General features: G+C 27.1%; 1 protein-coding gene and 1 long non-coding RNA gene across 2 annotated transcripts in view; one reads left to right on the top strand and one right to left on the bottom strand.

Annotated features, from left to right (window-relative positions):
* Positions 1–12,208, bottom strand: part of LOC117178085 (protein cappuccino) — an 84,673-nt gene extending 72,465 nt beyond the window's left edge. Inside the window, exons 1-2 of the mRNA XM_033369323.1 lie at positions 11,896–12,208; positions 5,403–5,868 (exon numbers count right to left, since the gene is read on the bottom strand). Coding sequence (XP_033225214.1) covers positions 5,403–5,765 — 363 coding nt within the window. The 5' untranslated portion in view covers positions 5,766–5,868; positions 11,896–12,208. The remainder of the gene's footprint in view (positions 1–5,402; positions 5,869–11,895) is intronic.
* Positions 12,209–17,231: 5,023 nt separating this feature from the next.
* Positions 17,232–25,189, top strand: part of LOC117179031 — a 16,422-nt gene continuing 8,464 nt past the window's right edge. The window contains exon 1 of the long non-coding RNA XR_004467850.1: positions 17,232–17,338. This is a non-coding gene — a long non-coding RNA (uncharacterized LOC117179031). The remainder of the gene's footprint in view (positions 17,339–25,189) is intronic.

Here is a 25,189-nt window from a genome sequence, read left to right on the forward strand (position 1 = left end):
AAATTTAGCATAAAAGAATAAAATTGAATATATTGAGCAAAAATTTAATAAATACAACAATCGCTTTCCACACTATTATGTTTTTATTGTATTAAAACAATAAGGTATTCTTCCCTATATATAATTTTATGTTTTAACATAAAAAAACATAATACTATGAAGTGCAATTTTTGATTTTATTAAATTTTTATTAAATATTTTCAGTTTCAAAATTTTATTCTGAAATTCAGAGAATTATCAATCTTATTATTAAATTTCACTACTACATAAATTAAAAATGTAAAAAAAAATTGTTTTCTAAATTAGAGTGATTTTTTATGCCTAACATATAGGACTCTATCTTTATAACTAATTTCTAATGTTTCATTAGCGTCAACCATGGCACGATTGTCATCATATTTCTACTTGATAATTACTATCAACTGGATAGTAATTAAATTAACAATACACGCATGGTGTCATTTGCTAATAATGAGTACCGTGTGTCTGGGTAATAAAGTTAATAACAGCAATAAGATGGTGGTTACTGCGATTGATATTGCTCTCGAGAGAAGAGTTTTGTCGGAATGCGTAGAAATGATAAAGTTAATGGTGTAACTTCATGAAGATAATAAAAGCCGCTTTCGAGCGCGGAGATTGCACAATTAAAATATCGCCAGAGGTCATTTTCTTTTGATACATTTTTTGCCGCCAAAAATAGTAACGGTATTTTCGAATGAGCGGCGCTTACCACATAATTATTTTATTTTTGTATCGTTTTATTACAATGACCTGTCAAAAGCTGTCGATAAATGTTATCAAAATATATGCTGACTCGTAAAAGTGTAATTATCAAGGAGCTAATTGAAATTATTAGTTTGAGAGGTAAAATTAACCGCTTTAAGATTGAGTCTAACAATGTTTAGGATTAATTAAGTGATCGTTAGATTTTTATTCATTTGATTTTGTATCTTGTCTGAAACTATAGAGGCTTATTACATTTATTTGTTTTATATTGAATGTTAATTTTGAGAGATACAATGAAAATTAGTTTAAAATTTTGTATATTATTTTAGATGAAACTTTGTTCAAAAGTATTTCATTTTTAAGTATTTTTAGTTTTTATAATAAATATATGAAAAATATTATTAAAAATTGGCGAAAGTTAAGACTTTTTAAATAATATGTTCAAAATGGCATGTGTTTCTTAAATTCTGAATATTTTTGCAGAAAAAATTTTTGACCTTCAAAATAAATGTATGGATAACCAAATCCAAAAAAATGCTCATACCTAGAAAATATAACCTATAGGTAAAAATAAATTGGTGTAATATATATTACTACTTTTTCATATGGTGTAAAACAGATTTCTAAACAAAGTTTTTTTTATCATTTCTTTAAAATAAATAAATAAATAAACATATCTTGTTTAAATTTTAATCTGCAAATAATGCAAGTCTTATAAACATTCTGTGATCATATCTTGTAATATTCTATGATAAAAAATAACATAAATTAAATTCTATTCAAATTACAACCTTTTAAATTTTTGTAATAACTAGAAAATAATCACGCGCTTTACGAGCGCCATTATCATCTTTTGGCTTGCCGCAATTTTTAGACTTTAATATAAAATTGATAATTCTACAAATATTTTACATTTTATAGTATCTATTGTCTAAAATAATGGAAATGAAAAGCAATGACAGCATTTTTTATTATTGTGTAAATGTATATCATAACTTCAAAATTAAAAGTGTTCAAAATGGTAAATTCTAGTTTTAAAGTCTGGTGAAAAAAGTTAAGATTACATATTAGCGTGCAAAATGTTTAAATGTTTTGGTTAATCTAATGGGTATTTCACTAAAAACTACCAATTTTTATGACAAACACTAACATAACATTTGTCTTCTTTGAAAATATAATCTTTTTTGTTAAAAATCACTGATTTCACGTGAAAAATGTTAACGTCACCTAAAATTTTTCAAAAATGGTAAATATTGAAACAATATAAAACAAAATAAATATTGAATATTGAAACAATATGAATCTTCTTCGAAATATATATATTTTTTTATTAAAAATGCGAATTTCCGAAGATAAAGACCAACATAATCCAAAATTGTTGAAAGATTCTAAATATTGTGGAAATTATAATGCTTTTTTTTCGAATATGGCAATTTTCGATCTGAGATGTCAACGTAACAATATTTTGTTTTTAAATAATAAATCTTCTTTGAAATGGAATAATTTTTTAATACAAATTTAAATTTCTGATAAAAAGCGCTACAACAATTCTTAACTGTTCAAGATTGTTAATTTTATTATTTTAAATAATAATCTTTTCATTTAAGTCCAATGATTTGTATTCAATAATAACAACTTTAGATGAAAAACACCAACAGAACCTAAAGTAGTCGAAAAATGGTAAATATTCGTTAAAATGTAATCATTTTTTTATTGAAAATACCTATTTCCGGTCAAAAAGATAAATAAAATAACTTAAAATTGTTGAAGATTAGAAATCTTGCCGATGATTTTTGTTCAAAAATTCCAATTGCTGGCAAAAACCTCAAAACTCTATGATTTTGCAGTAAAATTCTTCTCTAAAAGTACTAATTTTTAGCGAAATGTGTAAACATAAATTATGTATAATATTATGTAGATATAATATTTTCATTAATTTAGTAGATTCTTTAAAGTTTTAATTAAAATGCGCAAGAGGATTGAAAAGCACAAATGTTTCTCAATTCGCACAGGGCTTTCTATGATCTATCTTATTAAATGAAATTAATTTTAGATTTGACTTTAAAAAAATTTAAATTGATATAAAAAAACTTTAAATAATGCATTTTACAATAAAGTACAATACCCTAAAAGGGGGCTAGGCGGGCCACGGGGAAATCGAGACACTCACAATTTTATATTTGATTTTCTTTTAATGGATGAAAATTCGAAAGTCTTTCGATTTGAGGATACATTTTTATAAAAATAATATTTATATATGATTATAATTGTCTGTATTTCGGTTGATTAGGAAAAAAAACATTTTCACCAAATTTTTAATCCAAGATGACAAATTTTCTATCCAGAAAGACACAAAGACAAAATAATTACATTTTTAATAAAATACTTTAATTTTTAAGAAAATAATTAAATTCTCAACAAAGTAGTTTAATTTTCATAGTTGAATTAATAATAAACATAGTTGAATTTTCGACCTACACAAATGGCGCTTAAATTTATTTAATGACTGAGGTTTTCTAATTGAAATAGTTCCATTTTTAATGTTAAAATCTGTAAATTGCTCAATTTTGACCAGATTCGGAATCGTCTTGTAAAATTAATTATTATTATTATTTAATTTTGAATACGCTTTTAATTTTTAATTGTTAAAGTCTTCAGTGATGCACTTTGAAATGCTATTCCATTGAAAATATAGGCCTGATAATGCAAATAATTTCATTATATATGTGTTTATATAATTATCATATTATAAAATAGTTATTAAAACACTAATAAAATAAAAATTTAAATAGACAGTAAAACAATAAAAATAATTATTATATAATAATTTTAAAAAATTACATCTAATTGAGTATAATTGAGTGGATTTAGAAGTATTCAAATAAATTCAAAACCTCCAATGCTTTCAATAAAATTTGATTAAATATAAAAGAATTCAACGGAAATCAAGAGACTTTGGTGAAATTCATAAGATTCTAAAAGAGTATAATTGATAATTTTAATAATGAAATTTAGTTCATGTAATTGGGTAAAATGGGAGTGAAAAGAATTGAAGTAGAATTCAACATTATTGAAGTAAATAAAAAATATACTTTAATTTAAACAACAATAAATTAATTACTATTCGAGCGAATTAAGAGAAATTTGAGGGAACTGCGAAGAATTGCCATTATAAAGAATTCATGTGAATAGAAAACAAAATGTATTTTAAAAAAACATGCAATTCATTAAATTTTGAATAAATTGAAAAATTAAGGGAATTTAAAAGAATTTGATGGAATACCTCAGAATTCAAAGTGAGTTAAAAATACTTTTAGGTAAATTAAAGAAACTGCCAAAAATAATGTTGTAATCCATTTAATTTAGTAGAATTGAGTCTGTTTAGAATAACTAAGGTGAATTCAACAGAATTCAGCGAGATCGGATAATAAAAAAATTAGAAGAATTCTAAAGGGTTCAGGATAGATTCATAAGAATTCGGTATGAATTAAAAATGAGTGAATTCAGTAGAATATAAGGTAGTTCAGGAAACTTTAATGAAATTCATACAAATTAAAGATAATTTAAAAATAATTCAAGTCAATAGAACAAAATTTTTAATCTCTACAAAAAGTGCTAGTGAATTCTGATGAATAGTAGGAAATAGATTGACAGAATAAGAATCTTATAAAATCCGTAAGAATTAAAGCTGATTTAAAAAGTCTTCAGTTGAATTAAAAAAAAATGAAAATAAAAAAGATCCATTAAATTCAGTGGGTTTAAAGTAGGTTTCAAAACATGCAGGCTGAATTCAAAAGAATCCAAAGGAATTAGAAGAAATTCTTCATTTGTGAAAAAATCAATAATTTAAATTTTTTCAAGCATTTAGAAAAAAATTTTATTCGCATTTATAGTTCCTATGTGTTTTTCTACGCCACAACCCCCTTACTGAAGTGACGCAGTTTTCCAGCAGCCCCTTATACTATAAAAAATTCATCGCCCTTTAATTATTATTATTGAATTTAATGTCACTCCAAATGCTTCTTTCCTTATACATAAAGGAAGGGTGGCAGTACAGAACTAGATAATCAACAAGATAGGGATTTATCTGGAGAGCGTACAAACATTCTGTAAAATCGAAATCTCCACTTAAAATTAAGACAAAAATTCACTTCCGAGATTTAAGTGTTGCTGATTTAAACTAGTTTTAAGAAAACAAATGTGTCAGTTCACAATCTCAAATTTACTCAAAGTTACACTGGCCAAATACTTGAACAGGTTTGGCGACGAAAAATGTAATCAGGTTAAATAGAAAATAAACACTTGCTTCCGAAATATTAAGTTTCCGAATACGGGTGAAAAAGTTTGCATCCAAAAAAGGCTCTCGAGATTTGGGGAAGCTAAATAAGAATAACAAATTGTTAACCATAAACAAATTATTCTGTTGCGAGAAAATAAAAATTTAGAGTGACGTTATTGCACTGAGATAGACGATTATTCGACAAAAGGACTATAAAAGCCAGAAAATGTTTTTCCAAGTAAAATTGAAATTACATTTGTTCTATTTTTGTATTCAAAATAAGAATTCAAACAATTCTAATCACAACGTGTATTTGATTTTTCAGTTATTTTTTATGGAATAAATCAATTTTCGGAAAAATATTGGCTATCTAGTTCTGAACTGCAAAAAGACTGACCTTGGGTGCAAACTTGGGAGGTTTTGGGGCTGGCCTCTTGGAGGGTGTGTGGACCTTCTCGAATGAGATTTTGACATTTGCTGGTGCTGAATCCAGACATTCCCAACTTTTACTAATTTTGTCAGTTGGAGTTCCTGCAGCTGGTTCTTCGAGGATGGCTCCAGAGTCCTTGAACTTTCTGTGTTTCCTCTTGCCATCACTCTGCAGGTTGCCCATAACGGGATCAGTTAAATTAATATTGGGAGCATCCCCGGAATATAACGCCCTCAGTGAAGTGAGCCATAGGCGAGCAATTTCGCGCAGCCTTTGCTTAGACTGTTGCGTCGACCTTGCGACTGCGCCTTGTTCCGAAGCCTTGTTCATCTTGGTTCAATATCCCTTATATTTCATTTTTTCACCTGCCGCTTCTCTTATCGTCTCACATTACAAACTTCCTCAGTCCAAGTCTAAAAAAAATTATTTTGCCCTGAAACAATAATTGCAATCAATGGGAATTTTCGTTTTCTAGAATACCACTGGTATTATGGATCATAAGAAGAAGTGAGAAGAGTGGATGTTAAGTCCTCTATTAAAAAATTGATTTTAGGCTTTCTATTTTTCATAGTGTTGACTCTAGCGGACCGCGGGAACGAATCGGTTACACGATTGCTTGACTGTAAAGTGACCACATAGTGACCGTTCGATTCACTAGGCCTGCTATAGAATATTTGTATTGTTTCTCACATTTATTCACAATTTTATGTAGAACTGAACACTTTTTTTTCATCCTTTTACACATTTATATTTATTTGTATTTATTTATGTTTAAAAAAATTACAAATCAAAATCTGTGTGCGGCAAACCCGACGCTCAGTATTGCACGTTGGAGGGTCGCATACACCTTTTATTTTTTTTTAAACATGAATAAATACAAAGAAATAAATATAAATGTCTAAAAAGATAAAAAGAGTGTTGAGCTCTGTACATAGAACGACTACTAGATGATCATTTTATGGTCACGCAACTGCGTAACCTTTTTATTCTGGACATTTGTTAGGGTAGCACATTTCTTCACCGGGACGGCAGATTTCATCTCCAACTTTATAAAACCACCTCCACTGCCTTGGAAGACCTCGTGAATAAAACGGTTTCGCAATTGCCTGGCCGAAAAGTGACTGTTCCGTTCACTGGACCCGCTAGGGAACATTTTTATTTTTTTTTCATATTTATTCACAATTTTGCATATAACTCAACACTCTTTTTGTTATATTTTTTCACATTTATATATTTTTTGTACTTATTCATGTGTTGAAAATTAAAAGCTGTGTGCGGGACACCGACATGCAACATAGTGTGTTAAGTTGTCGCAGACAGCTTTTAATTTTTAATTTTGTAACACATGAATACATGAATTTAAACAAATAATATGTACATATGTAAAAAGATTAAAGAAAGTGTTGAGTTATAGGTAAAATTGTAAATAAATGTAAAAAACGATGAAGATATTCTCTAGCGGGTACTGCGAATAGAACGGCCACTATTTGGTCACTTTACGGTCACGCAATTGAGTAATAGTTCCATTCACGAAGTGCGCTATGATTGCAGCTTTCTTAACCGCGACAGCAAATTTAACCTCCAACATTCTAAACCAACTTCTACTATCACTACCCTAGCTAGAAGACCTCGTGAATGAAACGGTTACGCAATTGCCTGACCGTAAAGTGACCGTTCCGTTTAGGGCCCGCTATAGGGTACATTTTCATCCTTTTTCACATTTACTCATGATTTCACATAGAACTCAACACTATTTTCTTACATTTTTACAGTTATATATTTCTTTGAACTTGTTCGTGTGTTAAAAATTAAAAGCTGTGTACTGCAAGCCGACGTGCAATATAGTGTGTCGGAATGCCCCACACAGCTTTTAATGTGTAATTTTTTAACACATGAATAAATACAAATGAAGAAATAAAAATTTCTGAAACGGTCATGCAAGTACTTAGACGTAACGTCAACAGGGTCTTTTGGGGAAAACACGTGAAAAAGCCTAAATCAGTTGAAAAATTGAAAATATTCTATGAAATATCAAAGCTTTTTATTGAAAATACAAATTTTTGACGAAAGTGAAAGTGGTATTTTTAATTAGGTATTTATAATTTTGATAATTTAGACATTCTAAAGTAATTAAGTAGCATACTTTACAAACAAAAAGTGTTATTTTAAGGCTAGTTTTAGGTATTAAAATAAGACTCACAAGGAAGGTACTCCAGGTGTTCGTCGCCGAATTGATTGTCCCTGATATATGTTGTAGTACTCGAAAAACTAAGCGACACGTATTTTTTTATCTGCGGAAAAAGAACATTAAGGGGGTGAAACAGCCCCTCAACGTTAGGGGTCTTAAGTGTCGTTTGAATAATTTTGTGTATAAAAATCAAATTGATTGCGATTAATCCTACTGGAAAATGTTCCTCGTGATAAAAGATGAATAATGTTATTTTCTCGAAAAAGGAAAGTGAAATAGAGTTCATCCAACATGAATAAAAAATTGTGTGAGGGTAAAAAATCTCTAAATATTTTTAAATGTACTGAAAATTGCTAAATTCATTAGACAAAAATGAAAAAAATATATATTTTGCACTTGAGACAAAAATAAAGTTTGTTTTGCGTCAACGAAAGAGAAAAAAAAGTTATTGGGGGTAGCTGTCCCTAAATACTTATTATTTGGTTTCTATGACAATATATATTTTATATACAAAAATACATTTGGAAAAAAGTTTTATACCCTAGGAAGTAAAATAAAGTCCATCCAATATGAATAAAAAAACGTCGTGGGGGTAAACCACAGCCTAATTATACATAGAATAGCAAAATATGTCTAAACTCGTGCCACAAAATCGGAAGAAATTTTACGTGTTGCACACAAAAAAAGAGGATGAAGGTACTTATGTATCTTTAATAAAAAGGGAGCATCGAAGAGGGTAACAACCCCTAAAAGGTTTCATATTAAATTTTATAATAAAATACTGTGCGCATTATTTTCATAGTTTGCTTAATTTTAAGCTATGCGATCTGTTGTAGATGAATCACCTTTTTCCGCAGGATAAAATTTATCACAGAATGTGCAATAATAGAATAGCTGACAACGAATATTGAATCTTTCATGTCGTGCCTGTTGAAATAATTTTAAAATCTAAAATTTTATAAAATTATATATATTATCATCTTTAATTAATATTTTTACAGATAGGTCTCATTATTCGTTGTCAGCTATTCTATTATTGTACATTTTGTGATAAATTTTATCTTGCGACAAAAAAAGGTGATTTTAAATATAAATTATAATCTTATTCCAACAGGAACAACGGGAAAAATTCAACCTTTAGGCGCATGTATTTGGGCTTAGAGTTTGGAAAAATTATGTGCTTCACTTTTCCGATTCTCTTATTTTGATGTACATATCAGGGATAATATTATTAAACTTTAGTCTTTGTTGCATAATCAGTTAACCTCGCCAAGATATCCTAATCTTTTTAAATATCATGGTACAAAAGCGGATATATTTCAGATAAAGTAGGTGAATTCGAAAATCCGATGGACTTTAGCTTTGGTGGCTGTTCATGGCTGTTCAAACTTCGAAGAATACATCTTCGAAATACCGTCAAGAATTCAGAATACTATAAATTTGACGTGAACGTATTATTTTTGTCTATAAACTATGTATGATTTTTTATATTTAAATACCTTCGTCCCCTTTTTGTGTGCGTCACGTATTTTTTTCGGATTTTTTTGCTCGATTTTAGACTTATTTTAAAATTTTATACATAATTTAGGGGTTGTTTACCCCAACTTAATTTTTGTATTCATGTTGGATAAGTTATATTTTACTTCCTTCGTTATATAACTATCTTCCCAATATTCTTTGTGCATGGAAAGTATATATAATCATACACATCAAATAAAAATAATAATTTAAAATTTTTCTTTTTTGAATTTAGCAATTTTCAGCACATTTAAAAATATGTAGGGGTGGTTTACCCCCGCATAATTTTTTTATTCATTTTGCATGAACTCTATTTTACTTCCTTCGTTATAAAACTATCTTCCTAATTTGTCTTTGTGTGTGGAAAGTACATATTACCAGAGACACAAAATAAGAAATTTAGGGGTGGTCACCCACATTAATTAATTTTTTAAATTCTTTTGTCGAAACACGTCAACTTTATTTTGGTATCAAGTGCAAAATATATTTTTGTCAATTTTTTTTCTGTGAATTTCAACATTTTTAGCACAACTTTAAATATATGTAGGGGTGGTTTACTCCCTTTATTTTTTGTTCTCTTTTGACAAAATTACGTTAATCATCTTTCATCATGAGGAAACTTGTCCAGTAGGTTTGATCGAAATCAATTTCATTTTTATACACAAAACTTTACAATTGACATTTGAGACCCCTAACTTTGAGGGGCTGTTTCACCCCCTTAAAGCTTTTTTCCGCAGATAAATAAAAAATACGTGTCGCTTAGTTTTTCCATTACTGCAACATATTTCAGTGAGAATCAAATCGGCGACAGACACCTGGAGTACCTTCCTTCTAATACTTTTTGTTTAAAACAACCAATTTCCGGCGTAGAACACAAAAAAACATAACCTAAAACTGTAGAAAATAGCGAATATTGTTGATGATTGTTGTGTATGATTTTTATTTATGAATACCAATTATAATTGGTATTTTTAAAGAATCGGTGAAAAAATTAAAAAAACCTATAATTTCTAAAAATTGTATATCCTCCTCGAAACATTATTATTTTCCATGAAAATTCGTAAAAATAGTAATTTCAAGAGAAACGAACTTACATTAAATATATATAGTATTTTCACGATTTTATTAGATAATTTGAAAGTTTTCATTTCACCGTTCAACGGTATTAAAAGGAAAGAATGTTTCTCAATTTGTATAAGGTTTTCTATTTTTTTTCTTATTACATCGCATTACTTCCAGATTTAACTTTCCAAACTTTCAAATTTTTAGAAATGAACTGCAGGTAATGCTAAGCCAATCAGGTTATCAACAAAAATGATTGTGAGATTTTAAAGACATATCGTTACACCACTTTTTTATAGGACTGAAATCGTTTTGTAGTTTTTTGATTTGAGGGAAAAAAATAAATTTTAATGTGAATAAATATAAGTGAAGTAACTAAATAATGGTTTTAAGGATTTATAAATTTATATATTTTTTAATTCTTGAAGAAATTGGAAGGTTTCGGATATTTCGAAAAATATTCTAGATTCTGTTGTATTTTTTAATGATTTGACTACTTCTTCGGCAAAATTCAAATCAATATTTTATATATTTTCGAAAATCTCAAAATTTAAAATATTTTTTATCTCTTTACATTTTCAAATATTTCTAAATATCTTTTAGACCGACTCGAATTTTTCCAAACATGTTGTAAAATCGTAACGGAAAAATATCCACAAATGAAATTGTTCGAAATAGAAAATTTCTGAGAAAAAAATAACCCACATTATAAAATATTCCACATTGTAAAATTCCCCAATTAGAACATTCCTGAATCTAAACAATTAAAAAAATGGCTGAAATATTTAAAATATTTTAAAATTATGTTTCGAACTTAATTTTCAAGAATAGAAAATCATTAAAAATTTTCTTATGAATCACAAAAAATTTCTGTAATTTTTTTTTAAATCTTTCGAAATTTTCCAACATTTTTTTTTAAATCTTCCACAATCCACATTTTGCTTTTAATTTATTTTTTATTTTGAAATTTTTTCGAAACTTCTTAATATCTTTTAAAATTATAGGAATTTTTCCTAAAATTTCCTAAAATAATAATAATATTGTCAAAAAATCGTTCAAAATTTTAAACATTGCCTTAAAATCTTCCAAGTTTTTTGAAAAATGTTTGTAAACCTTTTAAATTCATTTTTTTAAAAAGAAAGCAATTTGATTTTGACCAGAAATCATAAGAAAATTTGTATTTTCTCTTGAAACCTTGCAAAATGCTTAAAAAGCTTCTACATTTTTTCGAAATCTTTCAAAATCTACCTTTTGTTTTTCATTTTTCAATTCTTTTAAAAATAAAAATAAATTGCCCTAAAATATCACAATTTTTTTAAAGTTTGTAGTAATCTTTTGAAATGTTGTGAGATGTTAAAATTTTTTAAAAATTAATTTTTCATTATAAAAAAAATCATTAAATTTTGTCTAGGTATCATAAGAAAATTTGCTCATTCTGTTCAAACCTTTAAAAATTCTAGAGAAGATTCTACTATTTCGAAATCTTCTAAAATTTAGATGTTGCTTTTAATTAAAATTTTTTTGTATCATCTTATAAAATGATTTGAATATTTCCCAAAATTTCTTAAAATAATAATAATAATGTCTTCCTTAGATTCTTTGAATCATATTTGATACTCGAATGAACATTTGATCACGAACAAAAAATGTAACAATAATTGAATATTTTTTAAACAATTATTTGTACTTTACCTTCCATACAAATTGAACATTTCTGACACGTGTTACAGGACAATGTCATTCGTATAAATATTAATTACGATGAATTCATATCAGTCTAATAAGACTTATCGACGTGTCACGTAATCGAAACTTGATCGAATTACAATATAAAATTTTTAATAATTTTTCCACCAATCATTTCTTTAACTGAAAACTTAAATCCACTTTTAAGTACACAAAATACACTCAATACACTAAATACACTGGTAACTGGACTCGAGACGAGTAAAATTATGCGACTTTCGACCTTCTTGTCTCATTCTCTTCGTGATCGCTGTATCACAACAATCGTGACACTGTATCACAACGTACTAATATTTATGAAAACAAAATACGCATGCGTCTTTTCAAATCTTAATGACGAATCGCGAGAAGCATGTAAATTGAAGTAATTACACTGATGTGAGATAGAAATTCATTAGGGGCCGTACTTAAATTACATAACGGATTATAGGCCCTCTCCATGTCGCCTCCTCCCCTTGTAACGAACCGTAACAAAATATTTTACCCCACCCCCACCCTCCTACTTTACATAATTTATCATTTCCAAAAATAAAAAGATATTAAATTTGAAACTATTAGATTTTTTAAATTGGAGATAATACATTCTTTGCAGGGTGGCAAGTCAATTTTTAAAATTCCCTGATTTTTCCTTGACCAATTTTTTATTTTCCCTGACCAATAACATCTTTTATGAAGGGAATAAAATGATATTTCAGATACAACCTTGAAATTTTTAAATTATTTATTTTAAACATAAAAATGTCTTTTCCTGCGATAGAAGAGAATTTTTTAACAAAATAGTTTAATTTTTAACAAAATAATTGGATTTTTAGCCTAAAGAGATAAATTCGAATAAAAAAGTGCAACAGTATAACTAAAAAATAAATAAATAATAAGAAAAAATTAATCTAAATTTTTTATCTTCAAGCCAATAGTATATTGTGCTTCAAGTGCGGAAAGTAGGCAGTTCCTCACGAATGTGAAGTTAGCTGTAGGAGCCAGAGACGATCCAAAGAGGAGCCGATGGAGAGTATTGTAAACTTCACAAGAGTTTTAACTGCCTACTTTTAGCTCTTGTAGCACACGATATTTTTTTCTAACAAATGCGGGAAATTTTCGATTTGAGAAACAATGAAAAACCAATTTTTTTAAAACGAATGGTAAATTTAGGAAATTTGTGGTGAAATTACAAACATGACCAAAAAATTCCGGAAATTTTTGGTAAATTTGTAAATTATCGAAAATTTATAGAAATTTAGTGTATCTGAAGCTTTTCGGAAGAAATTAAAAAATTTCACAAACTTCTGAAAATTTGATAAATTTCATAAAATTTATGAAAAATTGGCTGATCTTCCAAAATTTTGAGAAATTTATGAAAAATGATCAAATCACCGATAGTTTCAGATTTCTAAAAGTTTCCAAAATTTTCGGTAATTTATCTGCAATTTATGGTAATTTATCAGTAATTGATGGTAACTTATCACTTCGAGTATGTCCAATAACTATTCACTACTCACAATCAGTCTCTCAAGCGTCAAATCATAATGAAGTGAGGTTATGATTCCGACAATCCTGGAAAGTAATTTTGACTCGAAATGCTCAAGTGCAACAGCAACAATAAGTAACCTTACTCAAAGAGCGCAAGCGCAGCAGGTAGGAAAAGGCATTTTATAACTGCTTTTTACCACGGTTTCGTAATTGGTCACTTGCCGCACGCAATACATGCGTCGAAAATCTAACTTTTCGTGCGTGCGTTAGAAAAAAAGAATTTTCTGTATAGAAATTGAATTCTCAGCCAGGAAATACGCATTTTTATCAAAAAATTAATGTTTAATAAAATACTTTAATTTTCAATAAAAAACGATCAGTTTGCAACAAAATAGTTAGAATTTCAACCAAAGAGATTAATTTTAACTAAAAATATGAATCTTCAACGAAAAAATGATTTCTCAACAAAGTGGTTCCATAAAAATGTTTTAACTAAATATTTGCATCCTCAATCAAGTATGGTTTTCAACCAAACGGTTGTATTTTTATCCAAGAAGAATAAACGTTCTACTAACATAAATGCATTTTTTAATTAAAAAGACTAAATTAAAAAATATATATTTAAATTTCCATTCAAAAAAGATTTTAGTTTGACTTTACGACATCAAAATACAAGTTTTAAACAGGAAATCATTTTTTTACGAAGATACGCGAATTTCCAACCTAAAAACTAATTTCCTCTTAAAACAAGTAAATTTTTTCAAGAAATAGTTGAATTCCAACCAAAAAGGACCTTTTAACAAAATTGATGAATTTTGAATCAAACGGATTCATCCAAGAAAAATGCAATTTATAACGAAATAGATGAATTTTTAAATTGAAAAGAGAATTTGTACAAAAAGGAGTATAATTTTCATTCAAAAGAAATTTCAGTTGAGTTTTGAACAGAAAAATATGAATTTTTACTAAAAAGTACATTTTTAACCAAAATAATTAAATTTGCAACACAAAAAGACGAATTTTCAAAAAAAACAGTTCAATATTTAACCAGAAAGGATCAATTTTTATAAAAATTCTTGAATTTTCAAACATTTTAAACCTAGAATGTTTTATAAACGGAATGAAAAACAATTTCAAATTAAAATAAAAAAAATTCGAATTTATTCGGCTTGACAGTTATTTAAAGTTAGAGAGATTCCCTGACTTTTGCAATATATTTTTTTCTAAATCCCTGATTCTCTTACATATATTTCACTGCCTGAGATTTATTAAATTTCACCTGTATTTTAAATATTTAAATTATACGAAAATCAGGGATCACAGCACAAAAAGAGCTTAAAAACGGGAAATAGGACCATTTTTTCACGAAAAAGGGGAAAAATTAAACATTTATTTTTATATTAAAGATTTTTTTTCAAATTGGATATACTTAGTAGGGTGGATCAAAAACAAAAAAAATATATGAATTTAAAAATACCGTAGCACTGAAAAGTTTCCTTTGTGGTCCCTTATAACGTGTATAAAAGTTGAAATGAATCGATTAATATCTTACGATTGAGCAATCAAAATAAAAAACAAGAATTTTTAATCGCAATCTCGGAAAAATTGTGAATGTTATTTTTATTTCTTAATTTGCCTAATATGTATCATTTTTACAATTCCTTTGGATTTTTATTTGAGTTTATATAGAAGAAATTGATTCTTTATGAACACCTTGAAATGAAAAAAATTATGGAAACTCTATCAATGACAAATAATTTTTTGCAGCATAGAAAAACTGTCTTCTGTTCAAAATCTGCTTGCAAACAAATTGAGATCATATCTTTAAAATGACGAGTTTTTTAATTTTTCAAATTAACTCGTCGTCATTAACCTATGAAATATATAGATAAGCTTTTTTAAACAATTCAATCATGTGTTAATAATTTAAATATTTATAGCTATGGATTTCAAAATGTTGTAATCAATTATGAACAAAGTAAGCTTCTGATCGAAAAATAAAACCACCATTGGATTCGCTTCCGAAATATCTAGATGCGCTTTTTAAAAATATTTTTTAAAGATACTTTTACGTAGATATTTGGCAACGAACTCAAAAATTTTCTTTTTTTATCGTATACTTAGGTTGTTTATAAAAATTGCGGAAAGTTAAAAGATTGTGTAATTGTTTAAAAATAGTTGAAAAGATCGACCAAAGAGTTGAGTTTTCAATAAAAAAAAATATTATTTTTCTATTAAAAGAGATGAATTTTCAAGTTAGAATGATTGATTTTAAACAGCAAGAAAATGAATTTTCAACTACACAGTTAAATTTTAATCTGAAAACGATCCAATTGCGACAAAAAGTTTAATAGTTCAACTTGCAGTTATAAAAATTTATTTTGAACAAAGATAAAAATTAGTTTTCAACAACATAGTTTTAGTCACATGTTTATTGAAAAAGAATAATTTTCTACCATAAATGACGAATTTTCATTCAATCATATGCGTTTAAAATCATATAGTTCCATTTGATACTGAAAGCAATAAATTTTAACGAACGGTGGTATAATCAGATTATAATTAGATCACAATTATACTATAATTATATTATAATTCGATTATAATTAGATTATTAACCCAAAAAACAAATTTTCATCAATAAGATTTAATCTTTGACCAATCAAAATAATTTTTAACAAAATAGGGCAACTTGTCAAATTTAACTTAGAAGAAGAAAAATTTCTAACTAAAAGGCTCAAAATTGTGCCATTTCAAACATTGGAATCTTGCTTTGTGTTATTTTTTTAACTTTTAATTTTCAATGTATTTCTTAAAATTGTACAATTTTTAGCTGAAGAGTTAGAAAAACAAATCATAGAAAATTGAAAAATGTTTTATTAGAAAATTTCAAGAATGGATAATAATTCTGAATAAAGTGTTAAAATTAAACGATTTTAAATTAAAATGTACAAAATTGTGTTAAAAACTGAATACTTTCCTTCATTTTGAATAGTTAGAATGTTGGATTTCTGCTTTTTAAAATAATACTTCAATTTGAGTGGTTTATAAATGAAATTTTTCTATATTGAACAGTGAAAATGGAGGAGAAATTATGTATTGATCTTTGAAAATTTTTGTTGAATCAATTTCAATGTTAAATTATAGTTTGTTTGTATGTAATAAAAATGTTAGATTCAAGAGTTTCAGAAGCTTTGACTTGAAAATTTCAATTCCTTTAAATATTAGATGATTCGATTTTTATAATTCTATTCTGAAAGTATTCAATTTGTAATGTTTTGAATTGGAAATAATATAATTTCAACTATTTTCCAATAAAATTGTTCAACTTTCAAAATTTTATTGTTAATCCGACATTTGCAAATTTTGAAATTTTCTGATGAAATTTTGTAAGTTTCAAAAACTTTAAATTTCATTAAATTCGAAATTTTTTACTTTGATAAAAATTGCATCTAATATAAATTGTTTATTTTTGAAGTTTTCAATTCAAAATATTTCAATATTTTTAATGATAGGAAACTACAATGTGGATACTAAAATACACGCGTGCATTTACTGCCAGTATAAAATAAATATAGGCAAAACTTTTTATCTTTTTGTGTTATTTACACAATTGTAAGAAGCTTAAATTTCTTCAGTCAATATATAGTATTTTTACAATGAAAAAACAAACTATTTTGATACAGTTTAAAAGGAATTTAGTTTGTAAACTCGGTCAGGATTTTAATTGGATTGAAGCATGGGAACCACTTCTAACAAAAGAATAAAATGCTGATATTTGTAGGAGAGTCGGATGTGGACTCTTCCGGCCGACAGTCATTTTCCGGAGTGTTCAGTGAAGCATGTTCTGCTTTGAAGAACGTGGTTTTAAATAAGTATTTTTCTCTCAGTGGATGGTTTTAGTAAGAGTTTGGTTTTTTTGGTAAACATGGTTTTTATTAAGAAAAAGTTATAATGTATAAAAAAGAAATGTTCAAAATTATTTAAAAATTTTGTAAAATAAACATTCATTTATTTAGTCTAAGCGGAATACTTTTTATATTATATTTTATATTATTATAATTACTTGTGTTACATTTATCTTCATATCTGAAGATGGATGGTTGGTTTATCATGGAGAAATATTAAATCGATACAAAAATTAATCTTTTACCTAAATTAATATCTAAATTGGTTTAGATAGCATATTTGAGATAAATAATTAATTCATTCAAGTGTCATATCCTGAATTTTAGTCGGAGTGATTTTAGTTTTCATAATATTGTTAAAATATTTTATGGAAAATTGAAATGAAAAAATTTGAAAAATATTTAAAGCTAATAGGAATATCCTTGTTTCAAGTTTTTGTTTTAATTTGAATTTTCATTCGCATTTTAAAATCCTATCTAAAAAACAGTGGTGTCACGACATATCTCGAAAGTATCTTAATCATTATTGTTAAATTCCTGATTGGCTTTTCATTACTTGAAGCTGTTTTCTATATTAAGTTTAAATTTTTTTAAATTAAATCTAAAAATTGAAAATATTATGTAATACATGATGTACGTTAGTGCCTAACGCTGGAATTAATATTAAAAAAAGAAAGAAATTTAATGATGAAATCAATGTTTGAATTGATGACTTCAACTGTTTCTAGTTTCGACATTTAAATCAATTATAAGCTTTCGACAAAGATTTAAAACTTCTATAAATTGAAAGTTTTTATCTATAAGTTTATTCCACCGAAAATAAAAAGTTTTAAACAAAAATCGTCATCAATCTAAAAATAAGTATTCTTCAAAGAGTACAGATTTTTCAAGGATCATATACGTTTGTTGGGTTTATGAGCGTTTTGGCCGGAAATTGCACCCATAGAAATTTATTTACAAAATACGTTAAAACCGATATTAGAGTTTAGTATAATCTTTTACGATTTAGGGAAATCGGGTATGTATATTAAAAAGTAGTATTGTATTTATTAATAGTTTATGAAAAATTTACTTTGTAAAATTAATGTAAGTTTTACAAAACTTAGTAAAAGCAATGTGATATTTAAAATTCACTGTATTAAATTTAAGCAGGATCATAATGTCAAATATTAGAAAGATTGGAATAATTTTCTCACATTTTAAAAGAGAGGATTCTGAAATTTGCTAAAGACGATACTAAAAATTATGAGTCATTCGAAAAAAATATGACGGTCGAAAATACGAAAACAACAAGTTCGTAACCCGTCGTGAAACTCCACCAACTCACACTGCACAATTAAAGCACATGAATACGCACTTTATCATTATAATAATTAGTATTTGTACACATAGCAATGTAGAATACACATTCGCTGATGTAACTAACTTAACCTTTACTTCTATACATAGTCCACAAACATATACATATAATACACGCATCGTACGTAAATCACGCTGAGAGAAGGGGTTTGAAGATTCTTTATATACTAAATGGTGAGAATTTTTAGAATTGTGAGAAACGGCATGGTGCTTAATAACTCGACTCAGAAACATTCAAATTTAAAAGTAAAAACAGGAAAATATTCGGTTTTAATAAGGTCAAAACTGGGATTGAATTAAATTCAAAAATATCTATAGGCTTTTCATTCTCTTAAAGCGACTCGTTCCACCTTGCATTCGTCTTGGTAATACAAGTATCAGTGCTGGGTCGAAAATTGTAGGTGCCTTGAACTGAATACCAATTTCGTTTAAATTAAGTATATTATTATACAATTACAATGCCAACCAGTTACAAGAAAAAAGAGCTAAAATTTTTATGACGTATTTGTGAATGCTTAGTTTAAAATTTGTTTGTGAGACCTTTTTTGTTAGTTTCAAATCACTGAAACCTTTAAAATCTTCTCGAATTTGTTAAAACCTGATTTGATAGTTTAACGTTTTTGAAATATTTGAAATCTTTTGAAAGCTATACAGTTTTTGGAAATGTTGGAAATCTTTTTGAAAATTTCGAAATCTGGTGTAAACGTCATTTTCAAATCTTCGAAATCCTTGCAATCTTTATGAAATGTTCGAAATCTTTGGGAAATTTTTGGGAAACCTTTTGAAATATTTGCGAATTTTTTTTATTCGTTGAAATCATCGAATTCTTTGAAATCATAGTGAAATATTTTCAAATCTTCCAAATATTTTACAATCTTTGAAATCCTTTAAATCTTATGAAATATTTAAAATCTTTGTAAAATTGTTCTGATATATTTTTAAACTAGTTATGTACACTGGGGTGGTCCAAACAACCGACTTTAAAATAGAGGACATGCCCCCCCCCATTTAGTGGAGTTGCCGAAAAAAAAATTCCCTCCAAGTTTGAGTCAAATCGGTTAATATTCGGACGTGCCGCAAAAGCCCTGAAAATTCCATAAGCTTAACATGGGGAAATATTAATTTTCGGAAAACTGGGTTTCAGGTTTCTGGATTTAAACTTAGCTTGCGGAAGATATCAGGATTTTGTTGGGGAGTCTCTAATCAATCATTTCCATGAAATTACTTTAAATTTGGATGCTCCCCCCGTTGTGGAGCCTCAAAAATGCCCCAAAAAACTGAAATTGACATTTTTGCCCAAAAGTGACACATAAATGCTCTGCTTTTCCCTTTTTTGTCATAAAGTATTTTTATTTGTCAAGTGGAATGTTTTTAAGTATTTTTCAACTAATTAACCATTGCTTAAACAATTTATTTTCGTATAAACAATTTTTTTTGGAATTACTTATTGAAAGGTAGATTTTTTATTTTTTATTGAACAATTTGTCATTTTGAGGAATAATGATCTTTGTTTTAAGCATTAAACATTCGTTTAAACAATTTATAATTATTTAATTGTAACTTTTTCTTAAAAATAGATATAAAACTATAGTTTAATAACCAATTTAGTTGGCTTTCTGCTTATTATTAAATATCTACGTCATTTAGATACTAGTAACTTATTTTGTAATAAATTCTTATTTTTTTAAACAATTTCTTTCGAAAATAAATGTTTGAAATTTCTGTTTTTCTCCAATTATTCTGGTAATTTGTCATTGTAAAGAGCAAAATTTTTTGTCTAAACCATTATCGTATTGCTTAATAAATTTATTAAATATTAATGCAACATATTATTGGAAATTGTGATTCAACAATCTGATTTTTGTCTCAAATCAATTAAGTATATCGCTTATTATTAAATATTTAAACGTCAAGCAAATGCTTTAAATAACTAATATTTGTTCATAAAATGTTTTGCATTGGTCATTAAAAGTTTTTTTTTTATTAAGACTTCATTCTATGAAAATTACATTCAATTTTGTTGTTCTGAAATTATTTTTATAATTCTTTCCTTTAAATCACCCTCGTAGACACAATCGTTTGTCCTCTGAAAGCTCAAAGTAAGTTTTTTTTTTGTTTATGTTGATCCCGCAGAATAGCTGTTAGTATTCTCAAATGAATTAGAAATCTTTGTAGTTTTTGAACGTCACTGGAAATAAAAACACAACATTTTGCTCTCAACAATGAAAAATTACCACATTAATTGCAAAAAACAGAAATTTCCAAAATTTACTTTCGAAAAAAATTGTTTAAACGAACAAAATTTATTTAAACAAATAAGAATTTATTACAAAATAAGGTACTAGTATCTAAATGACGCATATATTTAATAATAATCATAAAAGCTAACTAATTTTTTTCTAAACTACAGTTTTATACCTATTTTTAAGAAAAATTTACAATTAAATAATAGTTAATTGTTTAAACAAATACTAAATGCTTGAAAAAAAGATTCCTAAACATGCCTAATAAAACATAAATATCTACTTTTCAATGAGTGATATCAAAAAAATTAAGAAAGATAAATTGTTTAAACAATTGTTAATTAATTAAAAAATACTTAAAAACATTTCCCTTAACGAACAAAAATTAATTTATGACAAAAAAGGGAAAAACAGAGCATTTGTGTGTAAATTTTTGGCAAAAATGTCAATTTCAGATTCAGTTTCTGGGGGCACTTTTGGGGCTCCACAAGGGGGGAGGGAGGTGGAGGCATAAAAATTTTAAGTAATTTAATGCAAATGACTGATTAGAGATTCCTTAACAAATTCTCAATATCTCCCGCATGCTAAGTTTAAATCCAGAAATCTGAATCCCATTGTTCCGAAAATGAAAAATTTTTCTATCTTATGGAATTCCGGCAAACTTGCAAAATGGGGGGGGGGGGGGGGGGGGGGGGGGGGGGGGGGGTGGCATGCCGTCTAATCTAAAAAAAATTCAACAAGTATCATTTTGGACCACCCTAATGTACACGCCTCTTTCAAATCGTCCAGATCCATGAAATCTATTTAAAACGTTCATAAATCTTTTGTAAAACGTTCAAAAATCCTTTTAAATATTTTAAAATCTTGAAAATATATTGAAACCTTCTAGAATCTTTAGCAATGCTTTGTAATCTGATGCTCAAAACCTGAGTGGTAAAATCCTTGAAATTTTCAACTAATGACTTTTATAAATTGTAAGTTGAATATCACAAAAAATGTGTACTTTGGCCAATTATTACCACTCTTGCCTTAAAAACAAAACACTGAAAAACACTTGTCTAAACCAGTTTAGCGGGAAATACGAAGTTCACCGATTCATATCGTGAGCGCTCGGCTATGAGGCACAATTGGCGGATTCGGCTAACCTCGGTAGATTACCGGAACTATTCGGATTTTTTGATATAGTGTTTTGCAATTTCGTCAATTGAAGATTAGGATTTCTGTTAACGTCTATCACAGAAAATAAAAATATCTCTTATTACCTTTCACTTTCTCTTTGACTATATTATTTTGTAGAATATTTATATTAACTTTTGTATCTCAATCTATTAATTTCTATAATTGCTTTTATATTATTTGAATATGTCATTATCAATTTTTCTTTTTTCTGCTTTTTAATAAAGAAAATCTAATTGTAATCTAATTGTAAAGTTTCGTAATTACAATAACAATAATTTTTATATTTACATGATTTCCATAAATCGTAACAGACTATATCAATTATGAAGATTGAAATATCGAGTATTATTATAAAATTTCTTTCAGTGTGGGAATATTAAACAAAAATTATTCGATTTTAAAGCTTCATCATTTTTTAGCAATTTTAGGTAACGTTATAGCATTTTACACCAATATTTCGTATTGAAAAAAATTATTATAGTTTCAACAGGATGTAGAAATTTAAAACAAATTTAAAGAAAAAATTAGATTTAAAGGGGCATTTACAATCTAAAATAATTTTTTGTTTTATTATTTAGTATTTGAGTCGAAAATTGGCATGGTCAGACATCAATTTTCATTAACTATCGAAAATATTGTCCTGACTTGTCTCTTTGGTTTAAAAATGTATTCCTTTTGGTACAGATATTTTATGTTTGGTTGCCAATTAATCTGTTTTGGTGTAGAATGCAACAATTTTGTTGCATCAATGTTTTGGTTTGAAAATTCAACTACTTGGTTCAATTAATATATTAATTTTTTTCTCTCTTGAAGATTCATCATTTTTAGTTGAAAATTCATCTTTTCGTTGCAAATTTAACTTCTTTCTTGAATTATAGGCTTTATGGGTGGAAATAAAAATATTTTGGTACGAAATTCATATTTTTGAGTTGGTTTCAAATCTTTGGTTGAGGATTCGTGATTTTAATAGTAAATTCATCTTCCGGGTTGAAAATTTATCTATTTTGTTTGTTGAAGATTCAAGTACTTGGTTGAATGTTTAGGTAATTTATTTGAGTAGTTTTTTTATTAGATATTCATGATTTAGTTGTAAATTCATCTCTTTGGTTGAAAATGTAACTATGTAGTTAAATAATCATAATCTTGGATGAAAATTTAATTATTTGGTTGGAAGTTGAACTACTTTGTTAGAAATTAATTTTTGTTGTTGTTGGAAATTAACGTCTTTGGTTTAAAATTTAACTACTGGACTGGAAATGTAAGTATTTCATTTTATTGTTGTTTTCATAGTTGAAAGTTCTTTTCTTTAATTGTTTTTTTTAATTCATTGGTTGAAAAAGTTGTCTTTTTTAGTGGCACTTTAATATTCTATAGTTAAAATTTTAATTGGTTTTGTGAAAAAATCATCATTAGAAGTAACAATTTTTATCAATTGTAACAAGTATTTTCTTGCGTTTCTGGTCTGTCATTTTATGTATGAGATGTTATGAGATACACAAATTTTGTATTAATATTAATATTTAAAATTCCCAAAGAAAAAAAAATAATTGCACTCTTAGCGCTCTTGTTCGTTTTCTACTCATCTTTCTTTTTCCAAACGAACACCTCATTTATGATAATTCCATTCACAAACAATAATTGCTGAATTCATTTACCAGCAAATATTCAGAATAAATTGTTCTTTCGTGGGAAACCATGTTTATAATAATAAATGATCCTACTGATGCTAATCTGTGTGAGAATGTTCAATTTTTCACATGGTAATTATAGAAACAATGGGCACCTACTCATCCCTTATACATATGTGAAGAGTACATTGTACTATCCTGAGCTAAAACTTCTTCAATCTACAAGAAAATATTTATTAAATTAAAAAGTTTATCGTTACAGAAGCAATTTGCAAAAACTTATTTAGTTGCCAAGTCGGGCAGCTTTCAAGCTTTCTTCAAGTTTTCTGATCTGTCAAATTTAAGCAAAGTTTTGTTAAGAAAAGTTGTTTAAAAAATTGAGTAGTTTTGATCAATATTTATATCTTAAAAAATATATCTGAGCTTCAAAAATATTTTATACTAAACTTTTGATAGGTTTTTTACATCCTTTTCCATTAGTCGTACGCATTTTTGTGTAAAATAAATATTTGACCTTGAAAAATAAAGGTCAAGAATAAATTTGACTTTTTACACAGAAAAACACTGTTTAAATATTTTGTGCTAGAAAAACACGTTAGTGTTTTTTTTAAGAACCTTGAGGTCCGAAAGTAAAATTTGTATTGTTTTGTGAACGGAAATAATTGTTTAGAATATAGTTGCGCGTGTGCAGGCGTCGTTAGGCACTTAAAACTAATTTTTGTCAATAAAAAATTACAATTCTTCTTTTAAATCTAAAAGTGTTTAAAGGAAAAAACCATTCTTTTTATAGTATAAAATATTACAAAGCATATCCTATGAAAAAAACACATTTATTTTTAAACTTCATTTTGAAGGTCAAATATTTATTTGATGAAAAAAAGCTGTAACTAATTCAAAAATCACTTAACGCTTATTTCTATAAAGAAAATCCTAGTTTTTTTTCTCAAAAGTTCTTAGAGAACAAATCCTAAGCTTTCTTTTGATATAAAACAATGAAAAATGTGACGGAAGAATCTTTAAAAATGTATAGTAGTAACCCATTTAGATAAAGATTATTATAATTTAAGCTTACATATTTGATAATTTAAAAAAAAAAGAAATAAACTTTACACCAGAATTGTCAAGGGTGCTGAATATATTTTAAAATGAGATGGAATATATTTATGAAGCTTCGTCTGGTATGTTATTTTTATGATTTTAATTTCTTCTTTATGTACTTTTCGGAAAAGAAAATCTCAGATTTTCTTAAACCATTTTTGAAACAAATTAGAAAATTTTGTGGCAGCATTTTTCCCTGTGTATTTAAAAAATATAGTACGAGGGTAGTTCAATAAGTCCTTAGAATGACCAACATATGGCGCGCGAATCGCTCCAAATCATCTGTTTTCAGTAAGCACCACTCCCGACTAGATATATGGTGCAGTCACAGTCCACATCTTCTGAGTTTACGTGTTTT

Source organism: Belonocnema kinseyi, chromosome 8, assembly GCF_010883055.1.
Source record: "Belonocnema kinseyi isolate 2016_QV_RU_SX_M_011 chromosome 8, B_treatae_v1, whole genome shotgun sequence".
Lineage (NCBI taxonomy): Eukaryota > Metazoa > Arthropoda > Insecta > Hymenoptera > Cynipidae > Belonocnema > Belonocnema kinseyi.